At 41.8% G+C, this 13,418-nt stretch overlaps 1 protein-coding gene across 7 annotated transcripts in view; it reads right to left on the bottom strand.

Moving 5' to 3' along the window:
* Window positions 1–3,652: 3,652 nt before the first annotated feature.
* LOC119916266 (protein shisa-6-like) overlaps window positions 3,653–13,418 on the bottom strand; it is a 65,097-nt gene continuing 55,331 nt past the window's right edge. For 4 of the 7 annotated variants that reach the window (XM_038736222.1, XM_038736224.1, XM_038736225.1 and 1 more), the window contains 3 exons: window positions 8,286–8,438; window positions 5,956–6,059; window positions 3,653–5,726 (listed from right to left, as the gene is read on the bottom strand). In XM_038736222.1, the coding sequence (XP_038592150.1) occupies window positions 4,878–5,726; window positions 5,956–6,059; window positions 8,286–8,438 (1,106 nt within the window). In that variant the 3' untranslated portion in view covers window positions 3,653–4,877. The remainder of the gene's footprint in view (window positions 5,727–5,955; window positions 6,060–8,285; window positions 8,439–13,418) is intronic. The other 3 variants (XM_038736227.1, XM_038736228.1, XM_038736223.1) reach the window with 2 other exon arrangements.

Raw genomic sequence — 13,418 nt, 5'->3', positions numbered from 1 at the left:
CTAAATCCGTCCATTTTCACAATCTTTCCTGAGTATACTACCAGACCAGCCATATATATATAATTATATTTACTATCCCTATATCTCTAAAGTGCTCATTCATACAGCAGCCTAACGCCTATCCAGGAGTAAAATCTATATATTAACATCAGATTTACAGGGAATATATTGAAGTAATAAGCTTGACACACTAGATGAATAAAACACACTTATTAAAATTTAACAAATTCAATAATTTAATCTGAAACACTGCAGGTTGTTCACCAGTGAGGAGCGGTGAAACATCAGCACGGCTCTGTCGATAAATAAAAAGTAAAAGTTACGTTGCGTGCTCTGGCGGACCGGATCAGCTGTTAGCTGTAAACAAACCACAGGGCTAACGCTAACACTGCTATGTGGCTGTGTTTTAATGGTTTAATGAGTCGGTTTGTTTTGGAGAGGAGACGACCTCGGAGGTAATTCAGCTCCCGGTAGAACCCTGTCAGGGCTCTGAAGCAGACCCAGAACAACTCTCATCAGCTGTTAGCTGTAAACACTAGCAGGACTAAAGTTACGGTGTATTCAAACTATAACTTCAGCACAACATCACTGCGCTGTAATAACGTTATGCTTTATTAAATGTCACAAAATTATCAAAATAGATATTAGATATATGTCAGTCCAGTGACTGTTACCTGACAACAGACTTGCCTCTCATTCCCTGGTGCTGAGAGTAAGTCAGCCTGCTGAGTGAAGACAGACTCTGAGGAGGATCCATGTGAGCGCTGAACGATTAGTTCATTCCTGCTGCACAGTAGCCGAGGTGTCAAACCCAGAGACCCACAGTTATGAGTCCTGAACTAATCAATTCTGTTTCCTGTGCTGACCATGCAGCTGCTGTGTAAGGAGCGAACCTAAGAGTCCAAGACTATTCACGCATGCGTGAAAATGAATGAATTACTCAGTGAGACAACCCGTTCCTCCTGAGTCACATACAAGATTAGGTCAAATGAACGAATCGTTCTTTGAATGACACAACACTAATGGTCTATTCCGTAGTTACAGAAGATTTGGCGAAAGAATAAATAAATACAGACAAAGCATCAGACCAATTTTTTTTGCATGCACCAATAACGAGCTGGGACTGTTACTAAATATAACACAAGATTGTGGCGGCGGAAAACAGACTGGGAGTTGTCGCAAAGGAAACTGCAACATGCACAGTCCAAGTGTAGGCAGATAAGTGTTATTTGCATGGTACATAATATTTTAATAAAAATACGATATCAAAGACCCGGTCAGTTGCATTGTGTTTCTGATTTGCAAGACCCAATCAGAGAGCCGAGCGTGAGCGGCTGCATCATTGTTTCTAAAGTCCTCCGTTTTGGCCTGTCTTCACTAAAATGCCCTCCGCAGTTTTGAAACGCAAAACGGGTATCAGCAGCGTTTCCAAACTTCTCCATTTTAGGTCTTCGTTTTAGTCGTTTTAGTCTGGAAACGTAGCAAAAGGTCTCCGTTTTAATTCGAAAACGCAGTAGTGTGGATGGGGCCTCAGAAGACATCAATCTGCAAGCTATGTGGAAAATCGGTTGCCGTTAAAAACCACAAACTAACCACTGCCATTTTTGAGGGATGGAAAATATCGTCTAATTATAGTTATTGACAAAATCCAAAACAATAACATATCATTATTTGTCAATATCGCACCACCCTACTCCTAATGATTAGTAATTTTACACACAAACTAGAGCTTTATATGGAAGATTTCTGGACTGCCCCTTTAACTAGGGTGCATCAAGGAGCATGCCAAGTAAGCATGTTCTGATACGCTTGTCTGAAGAGGTCTAGATGAAATCAAAGAAACATCTGATTCAAACTACTTCTGGACAACTTGTAGAGTGCCGTTTGTACAATGCAACAAAATGTTTTAAGTAGCAGGTGATCAAATGACAGTAAACTATTTACTATATTTTAATATTTCCCTTTGAAATTATACTAAGGCTTAAAGTTCTGCAGCAAATAGAACATAATTCATAACTGGGCCTTACTAGTCAGCTGGTAGCCAACCAGCTGGTGAAGCTACATGAAGCAGCTGACACCAGCGAAAGCAAGCTCTACTTCAGAGTTCTGCTTGAAGTAATCCTGTACTTCATTTCATTGTGTAGCAGGTCACAAATACATTACTGAAATATCATCAATTGTTTCTTGAGCATCACACTAATTTCAACCAAACCAGGCAAATTTAGCCGGGTTTTAACCAAGCCTTGCAACAAATAATCAATGTAGATGACAATAATTGATTATTAAGTTTGTTACCAACAAATTTAATTATAAATTTGCTGATGACGTCATTGGGCCGTTGCGACATCCTCAGCTTAATGGAGTGAAGTGAAGTGAACGGTAAAGGTAATAAAACTTTAGAAAACATCAGCAATTAATTAAGCGATTATTAACACCTTCACAACCTTAAACCTCTAAAGTGTGGGAGCGTTTGACTCTTCACTCGGCCAAAAAGGTTGTGAACTGCAGCATTTGCAAAGCTGACCTTCCCTGGCCTGGGAGCGTGTCAGGTGCTGGAGCATCTGAAGAGGAGGCGCGTAATGTTGGCAAGCTAGCTTAACCTTAAAGCCATGTTACTTCACGTTATGAGCTGTAACGCTTTCTACACATTTAATTTAAGTTAATGGCGTTGAGAGTAGCAAATAATTATGATACACAACGGTCCCGTTCACATTGCAGATGTGTCCGCTTTACAATCATAAACGATGCATCGCTCATGGCACGATTCCAGCTGGAATAAACAACACTGGACCATTTCATACTTCCTAAAAAAAATTATGTAGAAAAAATAACAGCTTCTCCTGTCTATGCATAATCCACCCCAGACTCCCTTAAAAAAAAGGTTTTGTGAGTTGTTGAATTAGGGGAAACTATATACACTTTGTGAAATGTTGTCCACTACAAAAGTCATTTTTGGTCCCCTCTTGTAAATTTGGGAAATGTAATGCATTAAATTATTCTTTTCTTTGTATAAATATACTGTCATTTTGTCCCAGTGTGTTGCAGTACCGCAGTGTAAACTGCTCCGTCAGATCAGCTGTTCAGACCAGTCCTCACACAGCTCTGCACACACACTGTTATTTCTGACTATATACCTGTTTGGTCCATGAAAGGACTTGATTTCAGTGGAACTTTTTGTTGCTGCAGCACAAACGTTCATTAAAAGATGTATTTTTTTGAAAGCAGTATTCATTTGATTGTATTGACTTTTAATTAGCACATGCCTAAAAACAACCTCAAGGTTCATTTAAAAGCTGATAGATAAATAAGAAGCATTGTGTAATTTTGTGATTCATAATCTGAATTGTTTGTTTCAATAATCAATAGAATAATTGACTATCAAAATTGTCACTTTTTACCTCCTAATTATCAAATGAGTGGTTCCTAGAAATCCACTGACACGCATCAACTTGTCTCCTACAAAGAACGTTTTCTGATAACAGTGATTACAGTGTTTCCCTTACCTTAATCAAGCAGTTTTTGTTGCCTATGGTTGCTGACGTGTATTCCATCTTACCAATGACACACTTACTCATATGTGTTGTTTTGCAAACCATAGAGAATGACTTAATTTTTTTGAAACAAACACACAAACATCTCTCAAGGAACAATATTGACTGTTTAGAAAAATATGGATGGTTTATTTGACCCTACTGTAACAAGCATTATAATCCATTTCCATGATGTTCAGCTCCTCCGATGTCAATGGAACACAGTCTACATCCAAATATGAACAGTGATATATCTGTTATCAACAACACATTCATTCACTTCTCGTCCTAGAAACAGTTTTGCAAAGACACACACAGTATAGTATTAATTTATCCTGTCAAATACTTGGTTAAGTGGGTTTCTATTCTGAACTCACGAAACAGTGATGATTTATAGTTGTTTTTTAAGAATCTATTGAAAACAGACAGTCTAATACAAAGTCCATCCAGTACAGACTTGTCCATTATACTGCTTCTAGAATAGCGTATTTACAATTGTCTACCGGAAGCAAAAAAACCTGCCATTGCTTTAAGAACAAAACAAGCTAGCCATCACTATTCAAACTCAAAAACAAAATCAAAAACAGAACAGATATTTTTTTTAATTGATTGTGCTTTGTAACCCACAAAACCGCTTTGTTTTTTAGAAATGGAACATCTGTCAGAGGCACCAAATGTAAGTGCTAATAACATCCATTTCAGTTTCTCTCATTGAGATTCTCTAGAGCTATGAGTAGGACAGGGCGTACAAATGGTTGTTTTATTCATTTATTTATATATTTATAAAGTTATTACAGGCTCATCCTAGTTCATCATCTGTGGTGGTGTTTGTGTTGCGTGACAGAAGTCACAGAGGAATTGGTCTATGTGTTTAACCATGCAAAGCCCTTTAAGATTTGCCAGAAAAGGTCACAGAATAGAATTGTTGGACAAAGGGGGCCGATAAAGGCTTGAACAGACACAGTCAGTGTTTTCTCACTAAAACATACACAGAATGAGGCCGTAGCCTGTGGATGAATAGGGTAATCAAGACAGTGGAAATAATAGAGTAGGCAAGTTAGCTGGATAATATCACAACTCCCCCATCCACGACCCTCTCTGGCTTCAGATCTCGCTGGGCCCGTGTATGCAGTGTACAGTGTAGCTCATTTTTCCGGTCTCTCACAGTAAGCTAGTGGATGTTCTTGGTCCAGGAATCTCTGACTTTGCAACCTCAGTCAAAGAGAGTGAAATAGCCACCATCCTACTCTAACAGAAGGCCGGTGTACCCACATATGTCAATCAACCCCACCCCCCTGGCACACAACAGTGCTTCCTCCTGTGCAGTTCAGGTAGTCCTGGCTGCCGCTACACAGTCACCTCAGTCTTGCTGCCTGTGCGGTAGTGCTGTGGCTGTTGTTGTTGCTGCTGGTGGTGCTGTGGGATGTAGTGGAGCTGTTCCACAGTATGAGTCCGTCTGGAGGCAAACGCCTGCCTCTTAGATGTTGTCTGGTTCATGCCTAAAGTGTTGGAGTGCCCGGAGCCTGCCGCTCCCGGTGCTCCGCCACCGCCATTGTTAGAGGCACTGGGATGGGAGTGCATTTTGGTCATCTTATAGCGATCCATAAGAGGCGTGGTTGGTATGAACACGTCTGTGTGCGAGATGGCACGCGACATTGACATATCGCTGCCACGAAACCCGCCGGAGATGCTGCTGACCATGCCGCGCTTCAGCGACATCATCAGCTTGTCCGGCGAGAGCAGAGGATCCTGGGATAGTAGGCGGTCTTGTGAATATAGGCGATCTTGGGAATACAGGCGGTCTTGAGAGTAGTGGCGGTCTTTTGAGTAGAGGTGTTCCTGCGACAAGAGTCTGTCCTTGGAGTAGATACGGTCCTTCGAGTACAGACGATCTTGGGAGGTGTGGCGGTCCTGTGGGAGAAGGCGCTCCTGGGATCGAAGACGTTCGGCGGACAGGAGCTGTTCGTCGGAGAGGATTCTGCCTCCGTATGGGGACATACCATTAGAAGATGTGCTGTATTCCTGCTGCGGGGCCCTCTGCGGGGACAGAACACGGTCCTGGGACATGGCCCTCTGGACACGACGGGGCCTCTGCCTTTGCTGAGACTGCTGCTGTGAGGACTGCGACTGGGGAGGGGCCTGGGAGATGGAGGACTGCGGGGGCTGGCTCTGGAGCTGCTGCTGCGGTTCCCGGTGCTGTTGAGCAAAAGATGAATGAGCTGAGTTTATTCACAAGCTGAGGGGTAAAAGGCTCAGCCACCCACCACTGCAGAAAGAAGCGAAACACCAGCTATAGCTTCAAACAAATTCAAATCTGGAGACTCAGAGATAGCACAATTGCTTTGCCTCATCGATGCATAAAAAAGCAAAGAACATGACCTTGTTTAGACGCCTGCACACTTAAACCAAGCACTTGTGTACCCACCTGGTCTTGACTGATTTTGAGAACATGCAAGGGAAGAGTGCCTCTTGCTGCCAGGTCGGGCAGGTGGCGCTTACGAGTGTAGTAGTCTTCGACTTCTTTATCTGCTGCAGAAGAGATGGGAATAAAAAAAGAAGAAGCAAGAGGTGAAGAGGAGATACAGGAAGTTAAAGCGAGAGAAAACAGGGGTGGGCGTTAGAATGCAAGGGGAGAAATCGGATAAAGTGGGATTGGAGAACATTGCACACAATGGAGAGAAGTGTTGGCGGACCCGTCTGTGTTTCACCTTTCCAAGCTCATGGAGGGGAATAGAAAATAGAGAGAGACAGAGGAATCAGAATGTATTACATGCTAGGCACATTCATCTACACACCCAGGCTTCATCTGGGATTCTACAGAGCTCTGGCTGTAGGGGCAAACTTTTCAAAGGTCACGTGAATGTCTATAAACAAACATTGTCATATCATACAGGCGTGTAGGGAAGCACGCAGGCACCTCATATATACATGCTGGAAAGCTAATACAATTATTACACAATCACTTCACGTTGAGAGGTGTTTTAATGTCCTTGTGGATGTTCGATCCTTATTCAAGTGTACAAACAACTGCAACATGCATTTAGAAACAGATCAAAAAGAGAGTAATACATTACCAGAGACAGTAGAGTGTAGGAGTGATTGCAGCATCACCGTCATGCCACACAACACAAACCCATGCATAAAGACTTTGAGTACATGACCACACACATAGTGACGCACATTTACAAAAACTTTCAGTGACAAAATGCAGCGTAAATCATTCAAAAACAGAAACTTTTTTAAGTCCATTGTTAACAAATACGCTAATTCTTCATTCCTTCTGAGCCCCTGCATGAATGTTTAACTACTAAGTCAGAGATGAACACTAATGTCATTTATATGGTGGAATCAATTATGGAGAGCAGACCTCTCCACCTTATGGAGAATTCCTAGACGACTTGGAGCATAAGACTGTCTCCTTCAATAATGGGTGCAGGAGTGTTCACACCACCTGTCAAGATTACACTCAGCCAAAATCCTCTTTAGCCTCGAGCCACGGGTGCTCGCTGCAAATCGATTCATTATGAGAGATAATAAAAGCAAGATGCTCCTTTCTCAAGCATAATATCCTTCAAGATCTTGGCAGGGCATTGCAAACTCATCAACCATATTACCATAGAGTGAATGAATAACTCGTGATGTATATACTGTCCTGTGCTGCAATGGGCTAAATGCTTTTCTTCAGTTTGATACCAATTTGCATTAATAAGCAGTTGCATTCTTCTCTTTTATTATCCCGACAATGAAAACGCTGCTCTATCTTCCTTCCAGCACAATCCAACATGATCTATCAGTGTGCAGACACCAGTTGAGCAACAAACAAAAAAAGCAAACTGCAGAGCCTTTTGGCTATTTGCTGCGACAAATAATTTGCTTTGGAAGCAGAATGAAAGTTGGGAAGACTGAAGGACACTGCCTAAGGATATTTTTCCATTTTAAGACTGTGTCTCTTTTGTGAGCTACTATCTTTGACTAATAGAATTAATTTGTTTTTGTTTTACCGCTTATCAAAAACTATTATGTAAATTCTCAAAAGCATTCTTCAAGCAAGAGGACGGTAATGTTTTTTTGTTTTTGTTTACCAGTAAATAGCAATGCATCCGGCAAACCCGAATTGCCATTTAGTTTAAATTGGTGCCTGGCAGCTACGAATGGGAGCCAGTGTGGAGTCAGCCCTGACGGGAGGAGTTGTAGATCGCCATTCTTCACTTTGACTGCAAGCCAGCAGTGAAGTGGGGCAGTCATGATGAAATTACACAAGCTTTAAGGAATATTTGCGTTCCACTCGGAGAATATCATGAGATGAGAACTCATTACGCAGCAGAAATCCAGCGTAGCACCACTAAATCAATACCGGGGCCGGGCCAGGCTCAAGACGCCGCTTAATGTACTTATGCGCTCCAAGAGAAATAGTGGCTGTAGCCTTTAAGTGGAGAAGATGGAAGCATGGAATTTCAATGACTAATAGTTTCTTGAGATGACTAGGCTGATTTCACGAAGGATCAGAATTGAGAAATGGGTATTTTCTGATCCTGATTCAAGGCCCTCTATATCCACCGAAAGTGTTCACTCAATGGGGAGCTGCAAAAATCTGTTTGATGTCCTTATTAGAGCAAGCAAATCATTTTCACAGCTGAAACACTTCGGAGCCACTCAGTAAGTCCCAGTCAGGATTCGGGAAAGCAGTATTTTTATCATGCAGGGCATCAGGGCAGGGAGCCTACTCTTGCTTTAGTGCAGTGAACTTGGACCTACTGAGTTTCTTCAGGGAGGAGAATCGGTTGAGGTCGGCTTTGACGGCCACCTCATAGGAGGGCGGCAGGTGTGACAGGCTCTGGAAGGAGCGCGAGAAAGACAGGTCGTAGGGCTCCGTCTGCGAGGTCAGGATGCCGCTTATCCGATTGTTTTCTGGAGACACATACATACATACATATACAGACACAGAAGAGGGAAGAGAAAAAAAAAATGGGCAGGCTGGCTTCTCCTATCCCCTCCCCCCAAAAAGCTAGCCAGGATCAGACCATCACGGAAGACCACCTGCTGAGGGAAGACTGAGCTTGGTGGACAGGCTGGAGTTTTAGTTTTACAAATATGTCCTGGTGGCAGAGGTGCTCTGAAAAAGCTTTATTATTCTCACTGGTATAAAGTACAGAAGCACAGTTTTTATTGTGCGAGTAAATTTGGGGTACAATTTAAAAAAATATTGATACCTCAATTTATTCAGAGCTCTGTCAGGAGACATAATTTGTGAAGTGAGAGGTGTAAATAAGTCATTTTTTCAGACAAGTTAAAGGCTTGATTTTGGTATCAGTCAGTCAGTTAGGATTATGATTCAATAGCATCTTACTTTATCAGTCTTCATTTTTTAACAAGTTACTTTAAATACTGTATGTTCCATTTCATCACTAGTAAGCTGATATGTTATTTGGAGGAGCTGATTCCTGAAATTGACACTATCAGTTAGATTGTTTCACTGGAGTAAACTCACCACTTTGTTCATCATGTTGAAGTACAAAAACATACAGTCTACTAGCAATCATGGAGCGATGTTAGAGAGTGGTGCTTCATTTTCTGAACAATAGTCTTTTGGTCTTTTGAGGAATTGGCTACTTTCATCATTAATGTTAATTAGCTACAGCAGATAGTCACTTTTTATTTAAAATTTTTATATTCTGTTCAAATCGAAATATCTCATTGTATGAGTGCAACAGTCCATGCTTTGTACTCCAGCTGTAAGCATTATGAAAATGCACTGTCCCTCTGATTTGTTACATACAATAAACTAGGCTATTTCTGTTCTTTTTGCTAAGGCAAAATGGAGACCGCTAGCAAGCCAAGCGGCTGAATGGATAATCATGACAACCTGAGAGGGAATGCGAGGCAGCATTTTGGATTTAGCACCATACTGTATATGGAACTATTCTGGAGTAAGGTACAGTGGTTTTTTAAGACACAACTGCCTTACAGTAATATTAGCTTGTCAGTCAAGTGAGGCAGCAGAAGAACCAAGAAACAAACAGAGCGTTAATTTGGCAAATAGGTTATAGGAAATTCAAAAGTGGCTGTCAGTGCTGGCTAAAATAAAAAGTCTGCTACCTGAATGCTTTGTACTCTGTGTTTTGTTAATAAATCAGAAGGAGGAGAACTAAAGACTCAATAAGAGATTTTTTAGCCTGGAACTGTATCCAAAATGGAATTAGCTATCAGGATCCAACCCTAGAGTCAAATTCTTCAATTTGACTGTTTTTAGGCCAAAAATTAAATTAAAAAGGGACTTAGTATGTCCCCAACAGAATTACATCCTGGCATTGTGGAAAGGGCTTTGAAACTGCATTTAGACACATAATCCAGAAAGATAAAAAATTTACAGAAAATGTAATTCATCAGTAAAGTGATATATATAATATATAACCTGTGAAAAGCTAATATTAACAAACTTGTTTGCTAGTATCTCTCTCTCTCTCTCTCTCTCTCTCTCTCTCTCTCTCTCTATATATATATATATATATATATATGTTTGGCACTTAGGGAATTTGGACTCGTGACCTCAGTATTTCTAAAAACCCTTGGCTGGTTGTTGCCGTCATATACAGTCTAAGGCTTGTATCACAAGCTCTAGGTCTCTTAGTCTCTTTGCTCTTGCCTTTGAAGTTTAACATCACTTATTCAAGAAAACAGTTTCTTTGCCTTGGCTTTACTCAGCCAATGAGCTGAGTGCGTCAGCCTTTGAGAAACAGTTGCATATCTAAAACTCCAACTTGCTGGTGGCAGTGATGGGGGAGTACAGACGGTCACAGCAGGCACTCAGTGAGCGTGTGGTACAGGACTGACTTGACACACGACGTGGTGGTTTGAAGGGAGGAAACAGTGGTCCAAAAAAGAAAAATTAAAACGAGACAACACACCAAACAACAGATGTGTGCTGGAGAGTGACCCTGCTCGTGACAGGGCTGTGATGCGATCTGGGACGGGGCTGGGAGCAGCGCCTGGACAGGCTGTTGTTGATGTGACGTGATATGATGCCAGGAATACGCACGGGGGCGGGAAGGGGGAGGGGGACTGGACCAAAGCTCTCTTTTATTCTCGCACTCGTCTTTCTCTTTATCTCTCTTTCTCACACATACACACACAAACATCCGCAGTCTGTCCCATTCACCGCCGTCTTCCTTGCTCTGTCAATCTTATCTGTCCTACCATGCTGCCACCCACTTTCCTTCGCTCCTTAATTCATTCTTGTCCATTCAGTATTCCCTTCTCTCTCATTTTCTTTCTCACTCCTGCTCTATCTCACTTTCCCCAGTGGGCTGTGAGTCTGTCACGCAGTGCAGAGCAGTGGGCATGGGTGCGGCTCCAGACCAGCCTCCAATGGACAGATAAAAATAGGGCTTTAGTAACTGCTGCAGGATGGAGAGAAGGCAAGTAAAGAAAAAAGAAGGAGATAAGAGAATCTAAAGGGGGTAAAAAAGGAGATTGAAATATAAGAAGGAAAGAAAAGGGTAAAATGAGGAGGGAAGACTGAGAGTAGGACAGAGGGGCAGCAGCAGAGCGGCAGCAGGGCCCAGTGACAGCAGGGGGTCCAGGGAGCTGCAGGGAGGGGGTTCGAAGGATGTGAACGATCTGTGAGTGGACTGGCTGCCACACTGCATCAATAAGGGAAGAATCGACTCAGACTGTGGCATGCTGTTAGCTGTCTTAATGGCAAACACATTTCAGTGCTTCATCACGATGGACAGTACAACCACACAGACCTGACTCAAATAGTGTTAGCAAATCTTAGGGTGTGTTTTTAAAGGATAAGTCTGGTGATATTCTTTCTTTCTTTTTCTTATTGCCAACAATTCCATTAAAAAGACAAAAAACAACAATTAACTGATCCTACTGAGTGTTGCCCCTCTAGTGAAAGCCTGGTACTTGGTGACATCTTCCTATATTAAGATGAACATGGGCACTATAGTTTCTTTCAAGTCATTCTCACATCCTGTCTTATCCTGACTGAATTGACATTTTGGAGTTTAGTTTGGTTTGTATTGACATATCTATAGCAATTGGCATTATGCAGTTCACGTTTTTCTTGACAAGAAATATGTCCATTTGAGAGTTTTTTATTCTTTTGGTTGATAACATGTAGAGCTGCATATACACTGAACAAAATTATATACGAAACACTTGTTTTTGCCCCCATTCATCATGAGCTCAACTCAAAGATCTAAGACTTTCTCTATGTACACAAAAGGCCTATTTCTCTCAAAAATTGTTCCCAGATCTGTCAAAATCAGTGTTAGTGAGCACTTCTCTTTTGCCGAGATAATCCGTCCACCTCACAGGTGTGGCATATCAAGATGCTGATCAGACAGCATGGTTATTGCACAGGTGTGCCTTAGGCTGGCACAATAAAAGGCCACTCGAAAATGTGCAGTTTCACTGCATTGGGAGGGTCCGGGGGGGGTCTGGAAACCAGTCAGTATCTGGTGTGAACACCATTTGCCTCACGCAGTGCAACACATCTCCTTTGCATAGAGTTGATCAGGTTGTTGATTGTGGCCTGTGGAATTTTGGTCCACTTCTCTTCAATGGCTGTGCGAAGTTGCAATAAGGTCGAGACCCTGATGAGGACAAGGAGCATGCAGATGAGCTTCCCTTAGACGGTTCCTGACAGTTTGTGTAGAAATTCTTTGGTTATGCAAACCGACTGTTGCAGCAGCTGTCCGGGTGGCTGGTCTCAGACGATCTTGGAGGTGAAGATGCTCTATGTGGAGGTCCTGGGCTGGTGTGGTTACACGTGGTCTGCGGTTGTGAGGCCGGGTAATGTACTGCCAAATTTTCTGAAACGCCTTTGGAGACGGCTTATGGTAGAAAAATGAACATTCAATTCATGGACAACAGCTCTGGTGGACATTCCTGCAGTCAGCATGCCAATTGCACGCTCCCTCAAAACTTGCGACATCTGTGGCATTGTGCTGTGTGATGGAACTGCACATTTTCGAGTGGCCTTTTATTGTGGCCAGCCTAAGGCACACCTGTGTAACACCCATGTCTGATCAGCATCTTGATATGCCACACCTGTGAGGTGGATGGATTATCTCGGCAAAGGAGAAGTGCTAACCAACACAGATTTTGACAGATTTGTGAACAATATCTGAGAGAAATAGACCTTTTGTGTAGATAGAGAAAGTCTTAGATCTTTGAGTTCAGCTCATGATGAATGGGGACAAAAACGTGTTTTTTAATTTTGTTTAGTATATTTCATCTGTGCTTGTTGCCATTTTTGTGTCACTATTTTTCAGGCTGGAACCAGGCTAATTGATACAGTCATGGTGTCATTAATACTCACTAGAGCATAAAATTTGAATTAATCCATGGCTAAAAGTAGCCCCCCAAAAATGCACATTTCCTCCTGAGTGAGTAGTGTTTGCTAAAAATTAGTGTTCATCTGTTTTAGGAAATTACTGAGCTTTAAAAAAAAACTGTATTTGTATTTGTAACCTCTTTTCAAAGATTAACCTCTATAGTAGGAACCACTGGGGAATGTAGTGAGAAACGGGCCTAACACATGGTTGGTTTTGGTCTTTTTGTTGATTTGCTGACAACAGTAAAAATAAGAAATATATAGAATAACACAAATTACACTTTATCACAACAGCTTCATTAACAATCACTGACTTTCATATACTAAGATTCTGGGACATTTCTGACCCACATGACAATTTTCTTTTTAAGGCAGGTTCAAACAAACATCAAGATTTCTAGTTAAATCAGGTCTGAAAACACACCAATTTAAGTGGAAGACTGGACAACACAAACACAGGGGTTGGTTTGTGGTGTATGTGTACACAAATATGTGCTGGAATGTAATGAGTGACATTGTACACCAAATTAAACATATGAATG

Source organism: Micropterus salmoides, unplaced genomic scaffold, assembly GCF_014851395.1.
Source record: "Micropterus salmoides isolate LMB-PRFRI ecotype aquatic unplaced genomic scaffold, ASM1485139v1 Ms_hic_scaffold_21, whole genome shotgun sequence".
In the NCBI taxonomy this organism is placed as follows: domain Eukaryota; kingdom Metazoa; phylum Chordata; class Actinopteri; order Centrarchiformes; family Centrarchidae; genus Micropterus; species Micropterus salmoides.
Note: the sequence above shows the minus strand (reverse complement) of the source record. Positions and strands in the feature narration are given on the sequence as shown.